At 32.4% G+C, this 26,224-nt stretch overlaps 1 protein-coding gene across 5 annotated transcripts in view; it reads left to right on the top strand.

Moving 5' to 3' along the window:
- Nucleotides 1-21,614, top strand: part of LOC106873450 (dystrophin) — a 562,674-nt gene extending 541,060 nt beyond the window's left edge. For all 5 annotated transcript variants that reach the window (XM_014920808.2, XM_052976364.1, XM_052976366.1 and 2 more), the window contains 9 exons: nt 240-376; nt 11,063-11,131; nt 12,377-12,421; nt 14,409-14,475; nt 15,801-15,892; nt 18,332-18,560; nt 18,672-18,834; nt 19,564-19,641; nt 19,989-21,614. In XM_014920808.2, the coding sequence (XP_014776294.2) occupies nt 240-376; nt 11,063-11,131; nt 12,377-12,421; nt 14,409-14,475; nt 15,801-15,892; nt 18,332-18,560; nt 18,672-18,834; nt 19,564-19,641; nt 19,989-20,104 (996 nt within the window). In that variant the 3' untranslated portion in view covers nt 20,105-21,614. The remainder of the gene's footprint in view (nt 1-239; nt 377-11,062; nt 11,132-12,376; nt 12,422-14,408; nt 14,476-15,800; nt 15,893-18,331; nt 18,561-18,671; nt 18,835-19,563; nt 19,642-19,988) is intronic.
- Nucleotides 21,615-26,224: the final 4,610 nt, after the last annotated feature.

The following is a 26,224-nucleotide window of genomic DNA, read 5'->3' on the forward strand; positions in this document are numbered from 1 at the left end:
ACTATTTTCGATTTAAAATCTTTTGTCAACATTCCCTATTATAAAGAGGATTTAGTTACTGATAGAAACTCTGATGTACTCTCAGTTGGTTACCCTATTCCAGAGATGTACTTGAACAAAACTCATTCGGGCTATCTAACATCAAGAAAAATATTTTGAAATCTTTGATGCCTGTAAAGATTTATTTCTTACAAAATTTACATCCCTTTATTGAGTTAATTTTTTTCTTTTCTTTGCAGACAACATCAGGGGAGGACATACGTGATTTTACAAAAGTATTGAAAAACAAGTTCAAATCAAAAAGATATTTCAAAAAACATCCACGACTTGGTTACCTTCCTGTGCAGACTGTATTAGAAGGAGACAGTTTAGAGAGGTAGATATCTTTTTGTTTCAAATTTCCTTATCTAATATCAAGAAACATACTTAAATCTTAACTCCTAATGTTTTTGGTTAGTTCTTTTATTTAAATGTAATAACTTCAATTCTTTAACCCTGTTTTCAAAATATAGTCAAACCATAGTGTGAAATTAAATCATTTAAACTTGAATGAAATTATTGACTTCAAATGTTTTCTCTAACATTTTAAATTACCCCAAAAAAGTTTTAAAATATAAACAGAGTTAAATCATAGCTGAGTACTTGGATTAAATTTGCTTACTTAAGCAGAAGATCAAGATTATCAAGTTAATAAAAAATAACTTGATATTCTTGTGCTTCTGTTAAATAAGTAATAGTTTTTATACAAAGCTTCTATGCTCTAGCTATGTTATATTTTATTTATATTTTGATCAATATATCCCATTTATTTTCTGATTGTGTATGAGGGAAAATTTACAAAAAAGCAAATATATCTAAACCCTCATTAGGTTATTGAATTAACCTACCTCTACTCCAGGATATTAACCTCTTCAAATATAATAATTTTGCTATCCATTTTTCAGCTAAGGAGACCAACACAAGCGGGACATTTTACTTGAGGACATACTGCTTTGATCCTCTTTTCTATTTAGGGAACTTTACAAAATTGGTTGGTCAGTTGATTGGTTGCTTGTTTGTTTTTTTTTAGTGGAGGTGCAATGCATAGTAGAATTGCAGAATATTAAATATTTCTGGTTTCTAAATTCTTTACATCTGTGACATAACTATGGAATGGGTTGTTGGGTGCTTGAGAAGACATGTCAAGTCAAGTGAAATCGTAGTTGTGACCAGTGCTGCTGATATGTAAAAGGCACCCACTACACTCTTAGTATAGTTGGTGTTAGGAAGGGCATCCAGCCATAGAAATTAAACTAAAACCAGGCTGGAACCTGGTACAGCTCTCTGGCTTACCAGTTCTAATCAAACCATCTAACCCGTGCCAGCATGGAAAACAGACGCTAAATGATGATGATGATTTTGTACCTTAGTTGAAAATGTTTCTGTGTGAAAGCATGTATACTAATACAAATACAAAAGACTAGTTTAATGTATGCATAAGCCTATGTAAAATATAAATAGATTGTCAACAAGGTGGGCATAGCTCTGCATTTAAGATGCTTGCTTCCAACCATGTGATTGCAGGATCAGTCCCACAGTGTGGAACTTTGGGAAAGTATCTTCTACTATAACTCCAGGCCAACCAAAGACTTGAGAACAGATTTGATTGACAGAAATGGAAAGAAGCCCATCATGTATTTATGTGTATTTGGGGTGTGGGGGCTACCCTCTATCATAACTTCACATAATGATTCTAAATGAGCATCAGAGAAGCAAGCTTGTTCGTTTCTTCTTTTCCATGGAAAATGTGTCTGATCTTGGGGAAATATTAACATACTTGGAAATAGGTGAGGTTTGATGACAGGGAGGGCATCTGACCATAGAAAATCTGCCTCAACAAATTTTTTCTGACCCATGCAAGTATGGAAAAGTGAACGTTAAATAATGTTGATGATGTAGCTCATTGCTTTCTCCTTATCCATTATTTGTGTGCACATTTATGAATCAAATATTTAATGGGTGACAGGTCCTATACATTGCAATAAAATTTTGAATTTAATTATCTACTCACTGATTTATTCTTAGGGGTCATCCTAAGTCAGGAGATTTTTCAAAATATAAATGATATGATCATGTGATGTGCAAAATGAATTTTTTTTTTCTTTCTTTCTTTATTCTTTATAAGAAAAATGTTCTGCTTCAAAAGTTTTGCTTTGAAAGTAATTCTTTTGATCTACAATTATTTATGAAATGTCTAAATACAATGATGCAAGTGTTTGGCACTTTAGGGAAAGGCATATATTCTTTCTTATTCTCCTTAGTTCTCACTTTTCCCTTTGCCCTCCAGGTTTCATGTTGGTGTAAATTTTTATAACTACATTATTTTATTCCGCTCACACCTCAGTTATAGGTTATATTTTAATTAGTTCTCTGTTTTCATCTCAATTTCATCAACTCGGTCAATACTATCTCTTCCATCCTTCCTTCACTCTTCCCTTCTGCATCTCTCTATTGCCCTTTCCTTTCTCTTTCTGTCTCTCCTAACCCCAAATAAACTATTTCTGCATCATTTGCCACATCATTGTCAGACAAGTGCTTTGCAGAGGAAGTGAAGCAGTTCACTGATCAAAGTGTTCTTTGTTAAACTAAAGACAGCTACATCACTTTTAAGACAACTATTGTTGCTTGTGTAATTAATGGGCAAAGAAACCAAGCAGTTACTATTGACTAATTCAACTTTCTCCCCATCCTTACATAGCTCTCTTCTTTCTCTCTATTTTGATTGTCTTTTGAAATATTCTGCTCTTTCTGTCTTCATATTTCTTCCTCACCTCTCATGCTTTTTTTCTCTTTCTCTCCATCTCTTTCTCTTTTTCTCCCTCTCTCTATCTTTCACACATACACACACTACTTATGCATAATATATGTATGTGTAATGTTATGAATATTTGTATATTGAATAAAGCTAACATTGTCATGAATGTTCTTTCTCTATAATTCCTTAGCACATGCACGTGCACACATACAATATGCACACACACATACACACACAAAACACCTATCGTATTAATTATTTTTTTTTTTCTTTTCTTTTCTATCATCGTTGTTTTCCCAATAGAATCTATTGACTATAGAGTGATTTTATCAGAGTGCTAGCTGCTTCCACTACAGCCACACTAACTGAATGAAGTGGCAGCAGCTATTGAATATGTGTGTGTTGTCAGTGGTGGTGACATGGTGGGGGGAATCTGAAATAAGAAATGGTGTATTGAGATGAAAACAATAAGCTTTCATCAAACATTAGAGGCTTCTGAAAACAGTCAGAAAATATATACACACACATATGTAGTTCAGTAGCCTAAATAATTGCTCGGAGAGGGGGAAAAAAAGTACTATCGATAGTGTTAATTAGCAATAGCATTAAAAAAGGAAAAGAAAAAAAAAGGAACCTACGGGTGTTACTAAAATACTTATTAATGTTACTGTTGAGGCTTTTAGGTTAGACCTCTGCTGCTATCATATGGATAATAGGGAAATGTATTACATTTCTTGTTCATCTTGTCAGCTTTGTCTTGTTGCCAGTCAGCATCATCTGTTGCCGTTTTGCCGTTGTGGCAGTAGCTGCTTCTGTCACTAGAGCCAGTGCTGCTACCATGCTGCGGTACTCTGTGCTAATAGTATGTGTTGTTGTACTGACTCTATAAGTGATGCTAGTCACTGTTGACACTTCCTCCTTAAACTGGATTTTCTGGGATCAAACATGGCTCTTGGAAAGATAGCAGTGGAGATAACGATAGTGACAACAACTACAAACTTGATGTTTTCAAAGTTCTGGTTTCATTCATCACTGTTACCAGAACCTCGGTGTATTCAAGTCATTTGTACTAAAACATTATCAAAGACGTGTGCTTGTGATCATCTTTACTAGTAACCACACTCACAGTTTCTCTCTCTCTCTCTCTCTCTCTCTCTCTCTCTCATATCCATATTACCTGTCATTTAATGTGGACCGCATTATGTTATATGAATTATGCTCATCTCCTGTTCAACTATAACTTGGTAAGTAAATCTCACCTCTTTCTCCCTCCCACTTTCTCTTGTTTACTCTCTCCTCTCTCTCCATACAAACACACACACACACACACACAGCTATCTAGCCACCAAACTTTTTTATCTTTTCATCATCTGAATCCCTCTACCACCACTCTCATCTCTTTCCTTTACACAACTTCAGCTTGTTGATTTATTTATATATCTATGTTTTCAAAATACTAAGAGATAATGATTGTCTCTCTTCAATGGATTAACACGCTAAAATAAAACATTATTAAAACATATATTCAAGTTTAACAAGACTATAATTTGTTCCCTTTTCCTATCATCATCAGAATAAAATATTTTGAACAAACTGATAAGAGTGACCTGCTGCTGACAAGTTGATCTTCCAGAATAGTGGCTAAAGGATAAATTAAACATGTAAAGAAAATCAAATTAAGTCTCTACTCATAGCAGAGGTTTCACATCATTCAGCTGTATTTTATCTGTGAACAATTGAATAACTGACATGTTATTAAATTATCAACATAAGTTTCTAAAGCCCAGTATGCTTAACCTGGGGCTGTCAATAATGATTAAAAATCTGACACCTCCTAGGTGTCAGGTTCACATGTTTAGTTAAGCTTCAACTGAAGATAGCTCAATACCTACAGATAGTTATATTGATATGCATACCCTTACTCTATCAATTTTTAATTTATAACTTAGAAGATTATAGATTAATATAATTATTAAATATGTTAATCAAATATTTTTGTCTATTTAACAACCAGCTGACTTAGTTGTCTAACCTTTCAAGAGTTACATGGCTGGCACTGACACACTGATCAAGTCTTACTTCAAAACTTCATGACCAGTGATAGTGTAATATTAATCTGCTGAATTATTGTATCACATGACTTGTACTTATATTGTTATACATATATGTGGATATTATATATCTTAGAAATCATACAGTACAGAAAGTACATATAGCAAAAACGAAAAGATAATTATAATACCAATTGTGATGAAGTTAATACTCTGAATTTGAAGACTATCTCAGAAATATAATCAATGAAAGAAAATGTCAGATTGTAGAAGATTCATCTGACATCTATAATCACTGATTGTAAATTATTGTTTAGAAAACATGAGTGATGTAAATGAATGCGAAATTTGAGTCAAAGCCGTTGCATGCTTATATATACTTTCATTGAATGGATTCTTATTTGGTAACTAACTTTTGAGAATAGTTGTTTCAGTTTAAAATTTTCTTAGTAACTAACATTGAATACACACACACACACATCCATTTCTGTTTTCTTTTTATTATGATGACATGGAGGATTTTGCAGTCTGACATGTCATCAATCATCTTAATCATATACCATGAAAATGAAAATATCTTCAGCTCTGATTTCATAAATTTTTGAAGTACTTTCTCTGCCAGTAAAGGTAACTCATTTTAAAAGGTAAAGATTGGTGTTAGTGGTTTTTTGTCACATCTAACCATGGGTCTATGTCTCTATCATTTGGCCATAATGTACTCATTTTCTCCATAATATACTAATAGTTTCCTATGTGGTTGCACTTCCATCTTTCAATTTCCACAAACAAGTTGCTTGGTATGATGCCTCAATGTCTAATTACCTGTCCATTCCACTAGGTAGCCCAGCTTTTTTCAATAATCTCTCATACATTAGGTAAATTGACATGCCTTACATCAAATCCCACCAAAGTTTCTATACCACTGAAAGTGACCCATGTCAAAAAGTAAACACACCTATTAAAGGATAATCCCCAACACAAATACTGTGACAGCAACCCATCTAGGAGAGCAATTGCTCTGAAATAAACTGAGAAAGAGCAGGGGAAGCTCTTTGGCAACACCATGATATCTATAGATCATAAATGAAAACTTGGTTTACAGTTTTATCTTGCACTCATGTTTAGAATACTCATTTCCTCCTCCTCCTCCCCTTTTGGGGTGGGGAAATTACCTTTTTTTTTAGGAGGTCAAATGACATCCCTCTTTGGTATAGAAAGTATCAGTCAAAGACTGAGATTGATACTTCATTCTCTTTGTCCTCACTCTCAGTTATACTTTATTGTGAGAGGGTAACCACTCACAATGCATCTTTCCTTCAAGAAATTAAGGAGGATTAGGTTAAGGGCTAGTAACCTCTTCTCATTTAGCATACTACAGAAAAGACACCTTCAAAGAACCCATAATACAAAGCAATTGTGGACAGACCAAGAAACCCCATGAGTTTATTTCTAAATTCTCACAAGGACCAAAATTTGTTCACATATAACCGACTTACCATTTCTTGTTTCTTACATAGAAAAAATATCAAAAGGCTTAATAGTAAATAAGACATAATAAATATTTGGTTTTCATTAAGTTATAAGAAATAATAACAGAATAACACTCTGTTGATGAAAGAATAAATGGAGAAATCACAGAAACCTGTTCTTGATATGAGATTATAATAATCAATCTTAATATTATTAACATTTGAAAAGTTGCCAAACAAGATTCTAATGATATCTTAACATAATGACATCACTATCTTTTCAATTATGGTAACTTATGATCTATAATGTAATGCATTTGATGACTGGTCAGAAATTTGGTATATTAATCACCTTTCACAATATATTGAGTTGTCAGCAACAATACATGGAATTGCCAATATAGAGCTTCAAGATAAAATCTACTAATAAGTCATAATCTCAGCAGTACAAAAATGTATTTTCTTCTTATACAAAATAACACTTAGTTCAAAGAAGATTATTTTATATAGTTAAAAGATCAGATTTACAAGAGGATGAATATGAGATTGTTTGACATTCATGCCTTTTACAACGAATATAATTACTGCTTGTCTATACTTATACTCTACTCCATATTGGGTTTCAGATTATTAGTATATTAATAGTTGAGATTGTAACAAGCTAATATTTTCAACTTCTCTAATGCTTCTTGCTTCCAGTTTGAAAACATTCAATTTACATTCAATGGCATTAAATTGTGTGATTATATAATTGCAAAAGGATACCAATTTAGCAATCTATTTTGTACTGTGTATGAAAGAGAACTTTATCATTAGTGAGGACAATGGAATTATTTCTTCATAAAATAAATTTGAAGTTTTGCTTGCCTGAGATATTAACATTAAAAATAGAAGATATGCAAAACAAAAAAGAAAAAGAAGGATTAATATAATGCACCTAATTATGGACATTTGAAGATTTTCTCTCCATGTACTGTGTTTAGGATAATTTTTGAAAGGTTTTTCATGGCATAGTCAGAGGAAGAATAGTGTCCAAGACCTTTTTCAGAACAACTGATACAAGTAGAAAGTTATTTTCAGACCAGGGATCCAGCCAAATTGCTTGAAACCAAGTAAATTCTGCCAAAGGCATCCAAGGACTGATAGTGGGGGTAAACCAAACAAGAGATTAAGTAAACCACCAAGAATAGGATTGGTACTTCCAACAGGTTTCCGCACAATTTCCATCTGTTAACTTTTATCTATAAGCCTTTGGTCTACCCAAGACTTTGGTAGAAGACACTTGCTCAAAGTTCTATACAGTGGGATCAAACTTGTGACCATGGACTTGTAAAGCAAACTTCTTAACCATACAGCTATGCCTGCGAACCAACAAAACACATCAATGTTTTAGAACTGCTTTAACTTAGAGCAATGAACATTCCACTTTATGTTGTTTGCTTTTGATGGACTGAGTTGCTGTAATTTAAGTGCTAGTAACTGTCAGGTCATTAAGAATGAAATGTCTGATTTTCTTATGCTCCAAGTTTGACAGTCGTTAACTTTAATGTTTTATTCTGACAATTCTTTGTTTTACAACATTGAAGAGTTACATCATCACTTTTCAAAATGCAATTCATGATGTCTGATTATATTGTGAGTTTTCTCTTGTAAATCAATTTTTGTGAACCCATGGATAGATAAAAAATTTGTGTTGTTTATGAATATGAATTCCATCACTGAACCAATGCATCCCAGACAGCTTGAAACATCAATGAGGTGTTTGGTGAAGGTGTGGTGAATGAGCACACTGTATGTCATTCGTTGAGAAGTTCTGGTTTGGTGACTTTACACTTGAAAATCAGCCCTAGACTAAGGTGGATAATGATAAGCTGGAAACTGTAGTGGAAGCAGATACATCTCAAACTACACAAGTTAGCAGCAAGGTTTGATGTTTTGATTCCAACTATATTGGACCATGTGAAACAAATCGGCATGGTAAAGAAGCTGGACAAGTGAGTACCGCATGAAGTGAACAAGCATCAAATGAGGTGTCATCTTGAAACTTGCTGTTCTGTGCTGTCACGGCATAAAAGTGAACCATTTTTTGCATCGTATTGTTATGTGTGATGAAAAATGGATTCTTTTCAACAATACAAAGCGTTCTGCACAGTAGTTTGATAGAGATGAAGTATCAAAACACAAACCAAAAAAGAATATTCACCAAAAAAACTAATGGTGTCTGTTTGATGGTCCAGTGCTGGTGTCATCCACTACAGCTACATGAGGCGTGATAAGTCAATTACAGCAGATGTATACATCAACCAATTGGATGAAATGATGAGTGAACTTGCAATTAAACAACTGAGATTGGTCAATAGAGACAGACCAATTCTCTTGCAAGACAAATCTCGAACACATGTTGCACAAAGAACGCTATTCGAGTTACAGGAACTGAACTCGGAAGTACTCTGTCATCCGCCATATTCACCAGACCGACTGACTATCACGTTTTCCAGGCATTAGACAACTTTTTGCAAAGAAAAAACTTCAAATCTGAACAGCTTTTCAGGATTTCATCACCTCTTGCTCTCCAGAATTTTTCACTGCCGGCATAAATAAGCTAGAGATAAAATGGCAAAATTGTGTTGATAATTTAGGTGCATACTTTAATTAACTGCATTGCTTTTTGTTGAGATAAAGTAAAATAAACTTTCAGTTCAAAATCAGACATTTCATTCTTAATGACCTGATAGATATGAATTTTTGTCTGAAATCTACTCAATCTTTATCACTTTCATAGCTTGCATTAGATCTAAGGATTAGACTGAATGACAATAACTTAGAAAATAGATATATGGTTAAATGCTAGTGAAAAGAGATTGATATGTATGGAGAAGAAAATTAAAAAAAGGATTCTAGTTTTAAGGTCAAAGAAAATTGGAATTAAGATTGTACAACCCAGACTGGAAGAGTCAGAATTAAAAGGTGAATGACCACAGGGCATACTAAAAAAAAAAGATTAGTCCAGGAGATATGAATGTTGTTTTAAGCAAAACCCTTCTTTAGGGACAAAAAATTGAGTATTTAAAGTATTACTAAGCAAAACAGTAATATGTAATTTTTGTGAAAACAGATATTTGTAAATAAGAACAATAACAAACATGTAGTTTGCTTTATTTATGGGAGACCAACATTATTATATTGCTGAAAACCATTATTACTTTGTCTTGGTAGCACTGATACAGTGTACTTGATTGTTTATGTATATACAATAAAACTCTATCAATGATTATTAAAGAATGAAACTCCTTTGGGAAACATGATATTTTATATGAGATTGTGTATTAATTATTTAGATAAAATGTATATATCAGTCCCACATAGTGGACAATAGTTAAATTAACATAGTGAGTGAGAACTCATTAGGTTATACTGAACATTGATTGATAGGCTGTCTAAAGCTGTACATATCTTCACTTAGAGATCATGTCTTGTTTACACAGGTTTGTTGAAATTACTAGCCCCAAAAATCAATGATTTACATGAGAATGAGATTGAGTTTGTATGTGTGTGTCCCTGTGTATTTATTAGGGATTAATATGGTTGTGTATTTTATAGATTTTTGTATGCAAAAGTGCTCTCTTTCTCTTGCACACACACTTGTGTGTGTGTGTGTCTGTACATGCAAATATATATATATATATTATTTATGCATTTCTGTGTAACCTGAGTATACTTAGTAATGTGTATATTAACCCCACCAAACTGAATGTTAGTGTGAATGTGAAATCTATAATTCTTTTCTAGTATTATCTCAGATTGTATCACTTCCATAGCATGGAGTTAACTGACCATTTAAATATATTAATAAGTAATCAATCAAAATATAAATGCTTTAAAATGTACTGCTCATGTGCTACATGCATATTCACTAAGAAAAATGTTTTTTCCCCCCTCTCCTCTTTAAAATCCTTATCTCTAGAATGCACACACTAAATTCTACAAATAGGTTCTTTGTGAAACAACACAGTAAAAAAATTAACTATTCTAATGCATTTATCTATCCAATTTCTAAAGAGCCAAATTCCATTGTTATCTCAAGAAATCCCACCAACACTGCCTCCCTCTTAGTCAAGTAATGAAAAATTGATTGTTTTCACTAGTTTCAAATTTGCTTCTTTGTTACTTGTGTTTGCGATACTTGTATGTATAATGATACAAGTATACTGAGGTACTATTTAAAGTATCTATTCATTTTAAAACACTAACAAAGCTTGCATTCATAATTTTCTTAAGTTCTCTTGTGGAAAAAATAAAACACTTATCATGAATTATGTGTTCATTTCTCATCACCCAGCTATGTAATCATTTACAAATTGCTCTTTTTTCTAATTCCTGTGTATTTATCTTACTTCCCAAAATGGTTCTCAGTTAAACAACCATTGGCTTTGATAAGCTTCTCTCCCTTTTCCTCTCTTCCCATCCACATGTATGCACATTCATTGTGATATTTATATCAGGGAAGCCAAAATGAAATATTAATATAATAATCTTGAAGTGGCTATACTTTGTTGCTAATCGTCATGTGGCCAGCATAGATTATTAGGTATCAGTCTACTACATTTGACAAGTTAATTGTTATTTATGAAATTCAAATCTTTCTTTTATTCATTTATTTTATTGAAAGCTTCAGACCATTTTTTTTATTAATGGTAAATTTTGTGACAGCATATCTTAAATGAGAATTTTCCATTTTCTCTTTACAGTCCACAGCCCTCCCCCCAGCACAGTATATCTCAGGACATGCATTCTCGGCTGGAACTTTATGCAAACAGGTTTGTTCATTATTTTATTTTCCTTCTATTAAAGGATAACTAAATAATTTGTGTGTTATTGGCAAAGGCATGGCTTGTGGTTCAAAAGTTCATTGTGCAATTTTGTGGTCTCAGGGTAAGTTTTGTCTTCTATAATAATAGTATCAGGTTTACTAGAAAATTGGTAGACAGAATCTGTACTGAAACCCATTGTGTATGTTTGTCTCCAAATGTCTTTGTATTGACACCACATGGACAGTGGTTGCCTTTGTTTACTTCTTGCTTAAACAATATGTCCTGCAGCTTCCGAGTTCAATATAGAATGAAGTACCTTACTTGAAAACAGATAATGGTTGGCATCAGGAAGGGCATCCAGCCAAAGAATACTGGCTCAGGATGTCTTACCCAAATATGTGCATGTGTGTGTGTTATGTATTGACACTGGCATGGCTATATGGTTTAAGAAGTTTGCTTCAGGTTACCCCCACTGCATGGCACCTTAGATAGTGGAGGGATTTAGTAAACTGAAACAGAATGTGGCTCGTCTTGTATGTGTTAGTGTGTGTGCATGTGCAACGTTTATAATCCATGCTCGTCCACGTTTGAGCAAAGGAGTGGTGACAATGACATTCCTTGTAAACATTATGGCTGTCACTCAATGCTTTCAATCTGTGCAATAAAAAAATATCCCTGCTTGCAAAACAAATAAGAATTAGTGATAGGAAGAGCATCCAGCCATAAAATCTTGCTTTATGTAATTCTGTCCAAGCCCATGCTAGCATGAAAAAACACAGGCTTTAAGTGAATGAACAATAATATGTAAATTTATGTAAAAACATGTCAGTGTGAAATACAAAAATGAGAAAAATTTGGCAAGGATATTTAGTACTTAGAAGTTATATTATAACAGAATATATTAAAAATCTTTAGGATATCATTTGCATATTGATTTTGACAATAACTTTTTTAATCCCCAAAAAGTTCCATTGATACTAACCTGAGACCTCCCCTAGTTCTTTGATACAAACTTCTTGCTTTAAAGTGACCAAGTTAAACCTTTCCAATAAAATTTCATGTTAATTTATGTTTCAAACACCAGTTTAAAAAGTAACAAGGACAAGGTTGTTTCATTAATGTTTTAGTTTCAAAATCAATTGAAACAAAGGCAGTTTTATTTCAATAGAAATATGGTTTAAAGTAATGTAACCCACTTTATTGTCAGTCCAACAGAAACTAGTGATTGATTAGTTATATTTTGATTTCCAGATTAGCAGAAGTTGAACAAAGACAAGGATATTCAACTCCAGACTCGTAAGTATTTATGAATATTTTTCTCAACATTGACGTTGATTTCCTCGCATTTTTTTTAGACATGGCCCTCATTTAGAATATTACTTGGGAAATATTTCAAGTTCAGAATTGGTGCAGGATTGTATGAAGGACATTTATATTTTCAAATTAAGTGTAGATGCAAGCAGGATGATTCATACAATACAGAAATAAAAACAGTAGACACTTGATTTTTTTTTTTTATTCTCTATCATATGGGTCATTTCTATATGTATCTATGTATGTCTTTTAATAATGACCTAATTACTACTTTCACAAATTCAGTGAGGTCTATGTTTTGCAAGGGAGATTTAATAAAACCAAAATTTCTTTAGATTTGTCTGTTGAACTTGATAAAATAATTAAAATTTTATTAATCATAATATTGTCATTTTTTTACCGCATAGTCATTCTTAATTTACTTTTTAATGCTCACTGTATTAAATATAAATGTGAAATCATAGTCAATGGCTTATGCCAGTGACATGTAAAAAGCACCGTTGGATGAAAAGCAAAGTCAACCTCAGCCAATATAGACCATAGATGGTTGAAAATTCAAGTTACTGGATAACCAGTGGGAAGCTACTGAACCAACACTGTCTGTGGTGTGTAGTCAAGACTTTTAACATTCAAATAGTGTAATCAGTGTTTCCCATGGATTGGGGTGGTCCTGGGGCAGGTAACTTGCCGTGTTTAATAAAATTGGTCGGTTTTTAAAGTTTTAAACTTGTCCAACACTGGTGTAAAAAAGAGATATGGATGCAAAATCTTTTGTCTTGATAATGAGAAAGAAGACAAAGTGAGCCAAAAAAACTAATAATTGGATAGGGACTGATGTTTGTCACTTTGAGACTAGGTAGGTTAAACTAAACCACTGCTGGGCCTACTCTACTTAACTGAAAATAGGTAACACAATGTAGGAATATCTCTGCTCTAAACAGCAACATCACTATACAATTGGTTTGCTGGATATGGGTGTGTATGGCTTTTCACTGATTGCAGGCTGTGTATAGTGGCTCATGTGTTATAACCCTGATAGCCAATTAACTCATCACATGCACGCATACACACACACACAGCCGTTCATGTTGACATTTTCTGTGGCCATAAAGCTTAACCAGCATATCCAGTCAATGAATCATCTTTATGTTAGGTTCTGTTATTTTTACTTTTTTTCCCCACATCTCTGGCTTTCTCAGAGAAAAACTGGCAACACTTTTCAGGATTTCCAAGACTGGTTGGAGGAAATTATATTGAAATCTGAGCTGAATGTGTGCAACAGAACAGATTCTGCTAAAGGCTGTTGGTGGTGTTAAGCAATGGTTTAATTTAGAATCTTGAGATTAAAACTTAGATGCCCATTGTTATAGTGTGTCAATTCATTAGGTTTCTTTTAGAATATTTAATTTGTACAATGTTTTGCTTAGTTTTTTTTTTTTTTTTTTTTTTTTTTTTGTGAGGTAAAAATGTTTAAAGAACTCCTGTTTGTCTATTTCATTACTTGTGTTACTGAGTGATAGTTACAGTTGTATATGAAACCAGTTTAGCTTCACAACTATAAGACTCTTAACTGAAATATGATGTAATATTACATTGAAAATAAATTCTAAAAGGGCTGTTATAGCCATCATAACAACAATACATTTAATGATTAGCTGGCTGGCATATCAAATCATTCTAATCATGACTGGAAATTAGATATTCCACAGGTTACTTGCCATTATTTGTTTCTATTCTAAAGAAGCAATGACAATTTGAATTACTGAAAATATTTAAAAGATCTAATAAATATTTTAGTCTTAATGCATGTTAAGATGCTTGTTTGTATTTTATACATTTTTTTTTTTTACTTTACAAAGCTCTAAATCTAATTTTTCAGTGCCAAATAAGGTTTTTCTTCAAAATATTTGCATAGAATTTTTATTTGATAAATTTCTCATTACCATTTTATTCATTCCACTTTTATTAGAGAAGATGAACATCACCTTATAGCCCAATATTGTCAAAGTCTAAATGGAGATACTTCATCTAATGTAGTAAGTAATCCTTTCATTTTCTTATAGGAATGATTGTGTGTGTGTGTGTGTGTGTGTGTGGTAGGTAGTCCTCACCAGAAGTATTAAGTTTATAAGAACAGTCTGTTAGTTTAAATCATCATCATCATCATCATCGTTTAACGTTCGCTTTCCATGCTAGCATGGGTTGGACGATTTGACTGAGGACTGGTGAAACCGGATGACAACACCAGGCTCCAATCTAATTTGGCAGAGTTTCTACAGCTGGATGCCCTTCCTAACGCCAACCACTCAGAAATGCTTTTATAAATTGTTTACTTTATGATTTCTGTGTATTGTTTTGAAATTGATTTTTAATTTGAGGAGTAATAGTACTTATAACTCATGAAAGCCTTTAAAGACTGGCTAGGTTAGTGTTTTTGTTGTTCAGTGTGGTTGATACATTTAATGTTCAGTTTGAGTTTATGCTTTTGAGTATCCATAGAGAGGATAGGAGTCCATGAGATTTCAATCCTGATGAGGTTGGGAGTGGAACTTAGACAAAATCTGGAGAGTGAGGTTCCTTAGAAACACTAGCTTATAAAAATGACACATTGTGTGGAAATGTGTTGAATATGAAAACATGTATAATTTGTAATGGTAGTAATTTTGATAACAGTATCAAATAACACATTCAAACAGACATTGTTTTCTTTCAACATACTATGATTTATTCTTCACTTTGGAAAGAAAATAATATATAAATACAATTTGATTAAATTGTATTTTTATCCTGCATGCGCAAACGAAAGCTGGGGTATTGTAATCACTCGTCTTTGTGTGTTTGCAAAATTACTGGAAAACGGTTGAATGGATTTGCACGACATTTGGCAGAAATACTCATTGGGGGAGTGGCTCGAAATGATGGGCATTTGGTTTGATTATCTTTTAAAAAAAAGAAAAAAAATCTGCATGTGTATAGATCATGGTATACCTATGCACATAGACACATGTGCATACATACAACTCTGTGTGTGTGTGTGTAGATCATGGTGTACCTATGCATGTAGAAATGCATGCATACATACATAGATATGTGACTCTGTGCATATGTGTGTGTGTACACTGATGGATATGAGGGTTTCGTTTATTTACAAGTTGATTTCTTAATTTCACCGGAGTATAAATACCTATAATGGTGATACTTAAAAAAAATAATTAATTCAGTTCAATTAAAAAGCATGGGTAAGCAATGCATTGTAAGCCACACTATAATTTACAAATAAATTTCTCTGTGCATCACCCCTCCAATACCTTTTTTTCATTTCATTTTTAAATGTTTTATTTCATGCTTGTGTTTTCATTAGCTAAAAAGTCCTATGCAAATAATGATGGCAGTGGATGCTGAACAACGGTCTGAACTTGAAGCTATGATAAAAGACTTGGAAGAAGAAAATAAGTATGAAGTAACTTCTTTTTTTTTTTTGTTGTAAATTTTAATTGTGTTACCAGTATCATCAAGCCATGTAGATTTTCAGGTCTATATCAATAGCATTTAACCAACAAAATTTTTGTTAATTACTTCATTTATCAGAATCACCAGATGTTTCCTCTTTGGGTTACTAATGATCAGTTGAATTAGACATCAGTTGGACCTGTTTTCACTGGTCCCTGTATTTTTATATGGTACTTTTCAACTGAATCCGTTAATCTGTGTTTCTAGTTTAAGAAAGTATACTTATCTTGGTCCATGCCTTACTTAACATTGAGAGTCCTCTGTCTTCACAACTTATTGCCCAAGTGTGCAATTTGCTCTTACTAAAGTCATTTTATTAATAAACCTTTTGGACATTAGTGGAAGTTTTCAATCAAGAAATATTTAATAGGGAAAATTCAAATATTCAGAACAGTTTCTTATTTTACTGTGTTAAATGAAGGGGTATAAACTGAATTATAATATATTTTTATTTTAAAAACTGAAAATAGTAGTTAGTCTTTTTTAATAGCATTATAATTGTACAAGTGAGGAGTGATAAACTCTGTAGAATAATAAGATATATTTCTTCTGTTGTTTAATTATATATCTTTATAACCTGAATTTAAATTTAACAAATTAGTTTTGCATGTCAATCCTCTAGGAATGTTCCCCTGGGTCAAGATACTAGTACTGCATAGACACCTAAAACAATTAGCCAAGGCATGGTACATGCTACCAAGAAATACTCACTTGCAAATGATAGCTATAATTCGTTTATAACTCTTTTATCTATGTCTTTACTACTATATTGATGTTTCATGTGATATGTTGTGTGTTATTCTCTGTAGTAACAGATTGTGTAATCTTGATATCATATTTATGTCAGTCCTAATGTACTTATTTTTATTATCATTTTTTATACTTTCAATTCCTCAGTCATTATATTTAGTTTCTCTAAATCTTTGTCAAAAATATTTTCATCCACTGGGAATCAATATTTCTATTAACATGCTCTTTAACTATAATATTTGGATAGTTTACTTTTATTTTATCAGTATATACAGCTATGTCCTTAATATTATTAGTCTGTCATTTTTAGCTACAGTGGTTGATATGTTTACACCACTTGTTTTTGTATCAGTTCAATTTTGTCTGCATAGTTTCCCATGTACATACTTAACTACTTTGATATCTAAGACCTTTTTTCATGTATGGGAATGGTTCTTGATTGTCTATGTTACCTGTTTTGACTGACAGAGTATTGACCTGTCCAAAGAATGTCTTCTCATACTTCGTATGTGTATTTTGTGTGCAAGATTCTTGATGTGGATATGTGTGTTGAAAGAAATACAATTAAACCTTGGGAGAGGCATTATGCCGGTAATAAACACACGTACTGGTTCAGTCCTTTATTAATTTATATAGTTTTTTGTTAAATTATTTCATTGCACTCTTGCAATCTCTTCAGTAACTTGTCTCTCAACTTCCATTTATTTTATTTCAAAATAAATGGAAGTGGAGAGACAAGTTACTGAAGAGATTGCAAGAGTGCAATGAAATAATTTAACAAAAAACTATATAAATTAATAAAGGACTGAACCAGTGCGTGTGTTTATTACCGGCATAATGCCTCTCCCAAGGTTTAATTGTCTTCTCATACATTTACCTGTTATTACCTTTTCTTTTCAAGCACATTTTTATTCTATATTTCCTATTGTTTCCTTTTGATTTAGCAGCAATTTCTAGCTGTATTACATTGGCTTGTGATAAAACACATTTACAGTTAAGGTGAACCAATTATTTTCATTCAGAGAAGAGTTTACATTTATCACAATTTTCTGATTCTCTATATTTTCACTAAGATCTCTTGCTTAAACTTCTATCATTTGCAAAATTTATTTTAGTGTTATACTATATTTTTCTTTTACATATATCTGGCACTATTTATTTGGTCCCACTTCTATCTGGTATCTCATTAATTTGCAAAGAATAAAGAAATCATTTCTATTTCATGCTAGCTTTTCCATTTTCAGTTTGGACCTTTTGCAATTCCTTAAAAAATTTTCTCCTCTTCTCACATCTATGTGGTTGTTACTTTATCCACTGTTGTATTTTTAAAGACTCTCTTTAGTATCATTATTTATTTATTATTATTATTATCTAAGGTAACAAGCTAGTTGAATTGTTAGTGGGTTAGACAAAAAAATTATTGGTAGAATTTCTACCAGTTCTTTCTGTTCTGGGTTCAAATTCTGTCGAGATTAATTTCACCTTTCATCCTTTTGTGGTTGATAAAATAAGTCACACCTCTCTTTTTTAAATCCTTGTGTTAATCATTAATATCTTAGATTCCTATTTCCTCTCCCATACAAAACTAAAGCTTCATCTGTTATATAAGAAGTTATCAATTATTAACTTCAGAAATCTTCAAGCGGAATATGACAGACTCTGTCAATCTCAAAATTCCCGCGAAAGTAGCCAAGGAAGATCTGATGAAGAGGCTGCTGCTAACAGAGATGCTGAGATGGTTGCTGAGGCTAAATTACTACGACAACACAAAGACAGGCTTGAGGCACGAATGCGCATTCTTGAAGATCATAACAAACAACTTGAATCACAACTACAGCGACTGCGCCAACTTTTAGAACAGGTGAGCAAAGTTTTTTAAAACAGATATTTTGTACAAAATATTCTCAGCAACTATTTTTGATATTGCTCTTGTTTTGAAATGATTTATTAAAAGTAAATTAAACACTTTCAGCCACAACCAGATCGTAGTACAGTATCTGTCAATTCATCTGCTCGGACATCACCACTGACTACTCCATCTTCATCAGTCAGTTCCCTTCCCTGCGGTCCTGTTCGGTATCGTTTTAACATGCAAACAGAAACAACAACATCTTTGTCAAATGGTCGAGATCATTGTGAGTATTTTTTTTTTCTTATACTTTGTCTATGCTGAATTATATATTTTGAAGAAATTATGTTCTTACTCACTATTCTAAATAGAATGCTATCTTTTACTTTAATATCTCCTTTAAAAAATTAAAGTTGCACTATCTAGCTGGGATGGGAAAAAAAACAAATATTAAAAAAAAACAGTAGTAAGTTCTTAGAATTTGGATTGTTTCAAATTATTTTAATATGAAGAAAAGCAACATAAATTCCTCAAGGATTTGGTTAAAACAACTCTATATTTTGTACATGTATATTAAATATATAAATTGAGTAGCTAACTAGTAATGAATTTAACTACAGTTTTAATGGAGACTCACAGCTGGCTAAGTTAATAAGTGTCTAATTATATTATACATCAGTACCCTTAATAAAATCACTTGTTTTCTCAATGTTCAGTCCATCTTACTTGTAAATAAGTACTAGGAAACATCGTTATAAAGTGTCTCTGTTGTAAGCTGTTGAGACACTTTATTGTGATGTTTCATTAGTCTGCATTGCTCAGATAACTGCTGTCAAGAAGACTATGAGGAAATCTTGTACACCATTATCTAAATCACTATATAAGAATGAAGCCTTTAGTGGTAGCTAAATAATAGGTTACAAGGCATTGTAGTATCAATATTATATGTGAAAGTTAAATTATTTCTTACAAGTGCTGACATAACAACAGCTTCTTAATTGTTATTCTCTCACAGCAATTGATGGGGCACGCCATAAAAAAGAAGAAGAAATCATGCCTGAAATTCCAAGTCCACCTACTTATGAAGCACGTTGTAAGTAAAGAAAATTAATATTTCTTAATGTTTTGTTGTTGTTTTTATTTTGTGGGGTGGGGAGGGTTATAATTTAAATTTAAAAACCAGATTATTTAAATTCAGAAATTTAATTATTTGCAAAAAAATTATATTAAAAACTTCCTTTAAATGTATTTTCATTTTATTAATTCTATTTTATATTTGAATCAGTTTGATTGTTGTTAATACGAGTCTCATATTTTCACCCATTATTTTTTGTTATTCAATGATGTTGAAATTATTCACAAGATAATACTTCTCGTATAAAGTCATTTAAATCTTAATACTGAATATACTTTTTAAAGTAATTTTCTTTTTAATTGCAGCATCTAACAGTGTTGGCAACCTCTTCCATATGGCAGGCCAAGTTGGCAAAGCTGTTGGAACACTTGTGACTGTCATGACAGATGAAGATGGTGTTGAGGAAGAATCCAAACAGTAAACTTACATCATGATCATGATGGTGTTTTCATCTTGGAAATTAAAATCCACAATCAGAGAAAGCAGACAATGTTTCTGTTAGAAACGCATTGTTATATACTTTGATCCAAACTTTCAGTATCTAATGGAACCATTCTGTTGCTGCTCAAATCAAAATTTGTTGTCTAGTTTTAAGAGATTTAAACTAGAAAGAGTCTTCCATTCAATTTGACTAACAAACCCTGAAATATTAGTGCCACTGATGTATGTGATTAATCAAATGTGACCATTTTCATTATCAATAACCTAAAGGAACTTCAAGCAATGAAGACATCTGTTTGTTTGTTTGTTTTTCTTTTAGTGATATATCAGGACGTAGTTATGGTACTGAAATGATATTGAAAAATATTATTACTCCAGCAAGAATAAATATTGCTTTAAATTGACAACTACTGCTATCATAAACCCCATTACCACTACCAACATTACTACTACTGTTACTAATATGTTTATCACTCCCACTTCTAAAAACAATGCACATCAATATTCTTGGTACTTTCACTTCCATCAAGCTATTATAAAAATCCTACTGAGACAGCAGTTTAACTAATTTGACCAACTAAAGTAAAAAGAAAAGCCTTTAGCAATTTAATCTACCCTTCTGGTTGTTGCCAAAAAGCATAAAAGTTATGTGCCAAGATGAATGCATTAAGCTTTCTATTTTATGTTTCAAAAGTTAAAACCAAGTGTGGTTTTATATGATGCTATGAATGTGTGTAGGTTTCACACATACATTGTTTCCCAAAGTTATCCAAACTAATGTAAATTCTTGTGTATATTTTCGTAAAGAAAAAGCAGAGAATATTTTATAATGTAGGATTAAGAAAGAAAAATTAAACTGTTTGAAATATGATTACAATCCCATCTACTAAAACTACTTGCATTTTAGACCAAGCAAAGCTTTTAAACATCTTAAATCTTTTATTTAGTCAAGATTCAAGAGTTCTCAAAAGCTAAATGAATATTATGGATAGATTCATAATGTATCTTGGTAACTGCAATTAGAAATGATTTCTGCAAAGATATGGTGCAATTTATAGAAATCTAGCTTTTTTTTTTTTATTATTTAATTTTTTTTTTTTTTTTTTTCATCTAAATGTTCAAAAAATCTGACTGAAATAGTGTCTTCAGTCCTCGGAACTGGTGCTACTGTTACTATTAAAAGAATATATTTATGTTGTGTATATTGAGTCCTAATTGTTATTATATACGTATGTTAAACACTGCTGGCACAGATAAGTTCACGTCATCAATGGCCCAAATATTCCAGTGGCAGTGTTGTGGCAACTAATGTTCTGTAGTGGCTGTCATGTCAGTCAGATGTATTCCCGCGAGTACACTCGGACAATAAGCAGCTTAACAACCTGAGCTTCATCCATTATCTGCACAAGGACGTGTGAAAAGAAACAAAATTGTCGTATATCTGACTAAAGCTCAGTTTTTATTGAAATAAAAAAGTTGATCTATTCTAATTATTTTGTTTAAAGCATTTCATTTCTCTGTGATACAAACATTTTTTCTCCTTTATGTTGTATTTATTGAACTCTAGAAATATTGAACCTATTTCATTATATGCCATTTCTTATATCATTAAGTTTATTATTTTGTGAACTCCATTGAGGAATGTAAGGTCCTAGTAATACCTGGTTTCAGTTTCCAGTTACAGCCGTTTCAGTTCAATTATGTTGCTAATGCTCTTGAAAAGGCCTAAATGTTATACTGCTCATTCTACTCTCCTTGGAATTTCTGACTTCATGCTTCTGTAGGAAATAATTGGGTAAGTAAGAAGCAGTAAAGTGATATTTAGTTGTGTCTGTTTACATTTTAAGTTGAAATTCCACTATATCAGCTTTGCCTTTCATCCTTACACAGTGAATCAAATGAGAATTAGATTTGTTTTAAGTCAGTTTCTGTGAATTATTTGCCTTCTACCTAATGTGTGGCCTTGTATCCATGTAATAAATCTATATTGTTATTGTCAGCAATGGTAAAGCATCAGACTAAAATATTTATCAGCATTTAGTTGTATCACCCCTTGACATTCTGACTCCAATTGAGTTGAACTTTACCTTTCATTTCTTTTGCATGTACTGGATTCATTTAATCAGTTATGTCCTTATGCAATTTGTGACCTTATGCCAATTAAAAAATATATAACGATGTGGAGGAAGAAATGGATCAGTAGTACCCAGTTGAAAAATACCTTACAGTATTTGATTTACATTCTGGGTCTAATTTCCATTAAGGATCATTTTATATATGTATCCCTCTGGGGTAAACATCTCAGATGATTCTGTGGCCTTGTGACAATCTATTTAAATAATTATTACTAAAGCAGTAGACTGACACTAACTATGAACACTGAATAAAATACTTTGTGGTGTTCTATGGATACCCTTTTACATTCTGAGATGAAATCCAAGGTCAGTTCTGCCTTTTGTACTTCTGCAGTCAATAAAATGCAAATATCAATGAAGTACTGGAGCAACATAATTAACTACACTCCTCTCCCAAACATTGTGATAAATTAGAAATCATTATTATTGTATGTAAAACAAATGAGTGGGAAACTGGACTAGGTGCTTTATGATAACACATATGGTATCACACTGGACTAGGTGCTTTGTGAGAGCTCATATGGTGCCTTACTATTCTTAGAACAAGTAAGTGGGGCACCAGACTTGGTGCTTTATGATAGCTCATATATGTGGTGCCTGTTCTCAATTAAATCACATTACAGTTTCTGCTGAAGCTGATTGGTATTAATACATTGGGTTCATTTATATTATATATACCTTTTTTCTTAGAATGGATAATGCCTCTAATCAAAAAGAAATCATTATGCCAGTTGCAGCCATTTCATTTATATGTTGCCAAATTACTTGAAGAAAAAGCACAGGCATCACAAAATTTGTATCTTCACTGCTCCTGTAAATCTGAAAATTTTTTATGTAATAAATCCCTATCACTATTTATAGGGCAATGAAGTAGATAGGCAAAAAAAAAAAGAGACTGGAATATCTGGGTTCAAATTCGTAAAAGTCGAATTTGTGTTTTATGCACATATGGGCATGCATACATACATACACTTCAATGAATAAAATATAAGCAACATATTGAGAAAAACTTACTCAGCTTTAGCACTTTTCCATCTAGGAGAGAGGATATTGTTAATTAATCAGCCTACAGATTAGACTAAGTATTTTGTTGTTTTTTTTAATTTCATCTCATTTTGTTCCAAGTTCAAATCATTTTGAAGTGAATGAAATGTTCATATAATACTTTGGTCAATTTTTATCAACAATACTCTTTCTTTACAGCTTTTAGTTTTGTGCTTTGTGCAGAGTTTTGTGCTTTTGTGCAGACTTATTAGAGCATGAAACAAAATGTCTTGCATTATTCAGTTACAACTCTTCATATTCTGAGTTCAGCCCTGTTGAGATCAACTTTGCTTTTTGTCTTTCTGGGGGTTCAAATTCAAATTTCACTATTCATTGTGCAAATGACAGTATTATTGGCAAATATCAGCATGGATCAGCAAAGTTTGCTGAAATTAGAAACAAGACCATCAGCTCTTGTTAGATTCATTGGTCTTGGTACTTCTGGTCGACAAGACACAACATGTTGAAATATCAGTGTCCCAATATACTTTGTAAATACCTTGTACTAGTGAATCATGTTATGAACACATAGTTGTCATAAAGGAGAAGCTCTTCTCTTGTGACAAACACAACAGTGATAAGCATATCTGCATTCAAATAATATGCAAGTCATCATTTCAAATCTTGCTATCCACTGTTCATATGATATATAATAAAATAAAGTACCAGTCAAATACTGGGGTCAATGTAACCAACTAACCCCACTGCCTAAATTCCAGGTCTTATACTTACATTAGAAACAGTTATTACTATTAGTATCATTTACATTATTAGAGGACTAAAAGACAAAGAAAAAATAAATCCAGTAGAATATTAACTTAGTTATACTAATTTACATTCTGAGTTCAAATCATGCCACAGCTGACTTTAGCTCTCTCAACCCCAACCATACCTCCAATAAAATAATTAACAAGTCAAGTACTAGAACTGATTAATTGACTAATCCTCCATCAAATTTGTGAATTTGTGCCTAATTCAAAAATCATTATTATTATCCTGTAGGATTTTAATTCAGTTTTGTTGTTTTACATTCTGAGTGTAAAAATCCCACCTGAATCAACTTTGTCTTTCATTTGTATTTACTTGATATGTACCTGTGTTGATTTAATCAACTTTATCGCTTACCGGCAGATTTGTTGCCTTGTATCAATATAAAAAATCATCACCATCAATAATATTATTATTATTAATAATTATTAAGGCAGCAGACTGACAGAATCATTGCCGTGCCAGACAAAATGCTTAACAGTATTTCTTTCAGCTTTATGTTCTGAGTTCAAATTCTACCAAAGTCGACTTCACTTTTCATCCTCTCTGGATCACTAAAATTAGTACAAGTTATGCAATGGGGTTGATGTAATCAACTAGTACCTTCCTAGCCAAATTTCAGGCTTTATGCCTATAGCCAAAAGAATTATTATTATTAAGGTAGCAAGCTGGCAGAATCGCTACCACACTTGGTGGCATTTCTTTTGGTTCTTTTTGTTGTGAGTTCTGATTCCGCCAAGGTCAATGTTGCCATTAATCTTTTCAGGGTTGATAAAATAACCACCTATTGAACATTGTGATCAAGGTAATCAACTTACTCCCACCAAATTGCAAGCCTTGTGCCTATTGTAGAAAGAATTATTATTATTATTATTTGAATGTTAAAATATTGGAGAAAATACCTTGAAATCTTTTCTCTGGCTCTTTCCATTCTCTGTTCAAATCCTGCTAGGGTCAACTATTCTGTGGTTCCTGGAAAATATTAGAAAATAATATCAGATGGTAGCTTGAATGACTTCAGAGTGAATGATTTTTGCTCAGAAACTGTTAAAACTAATTGTCTAACTCAGAAACAAATATAAGCTGCAGAAAATATGTTACAACAATAGTACAGTGTGTGTGTGTATGTATGTATATATATATATTATATATATATATATATATATATATATATATATATATATATATATATATATATATATATATATATATATATATATATATATATATACGTGTGTAAACAAATATATACATATATGCACATACACACACACACGAACATGTGTTGTAAGTTTGCCTCCCAACCCTATGGCTCTGGGTTCAGTCCCACTACATGGGACCTTGGACAAGTATTTTCTTCTATAGACTTGGGTCAACCAAAGCTTTATGAGTGGATTTGGTAGACAAAAACTAAAAGAAGCCCATTGTGTGTGTGTAAATGTCTTTATAAGTACCGGTATCAATTTGTTCAACTAAATATTCTTCAAGGCGGTTGCCCCACCATATCCACGGTCTAAAGATAAAAAATATGTATATATACATACAAGTGCAAATGTATGTGTGTGTGTATACATACACATACATGTGCACAAAATTACACATTTATGAGACTATATCTCACCATGAAGGTTTCTGTAAGCCTTCTGAGATCAACATATGGACCTGCACAGGAAGTTCCTCTCCTAGGTGCAGGTCTGGGCAAAATTTTCTATGGAAGACATGTAATTATCCATGTATGCCTATCCCTCATTTCCACACCAACCAATGCTCTATTTGCTTTGCCCTTCTCATGGAGAATGGAAGAGGAGGGCCAATAGAGCTTAGCACCAGTATCATTTTTAGGCATTGACATTAGAATGTGAAGAGCTGTTAACAAATAATACAAGACATCTCTTCCAACACTCTAACAATGTCCTTGCTCCACTACTCTGGGCTGGTACTGTATTTATTGTCTCCAAAAGGATAGAAAACAGTTGATTTCAACTTGGGGTGCAGAGAGCTAGAACTGGAATAAATACAGCCAGACATTCTATCTGACTTTCTAACAATTATGCTAATTAATAACCTTACACCTCAACATACAGAACAGAAATATAATACACACTTGCACATGTATAAAATAGTGGAATCATACATAAAAGTTATTATACACA

This window comes from Octopus bimaculoides, chromosome 2 (assembly GCF_001194135.2).
Source record: "Octopus bimaculoides isolate UCB-OBI-ISO-001 chromosome 2, ASM119413v2, whole genome shotgun sequence".
NCBI classification, from domain to species: Eukaryota; Metazoa; Mollusca; class Cephalopoda; order Octopoda; family Octopodidae; genus Octopus; species Octopus bimaculoides.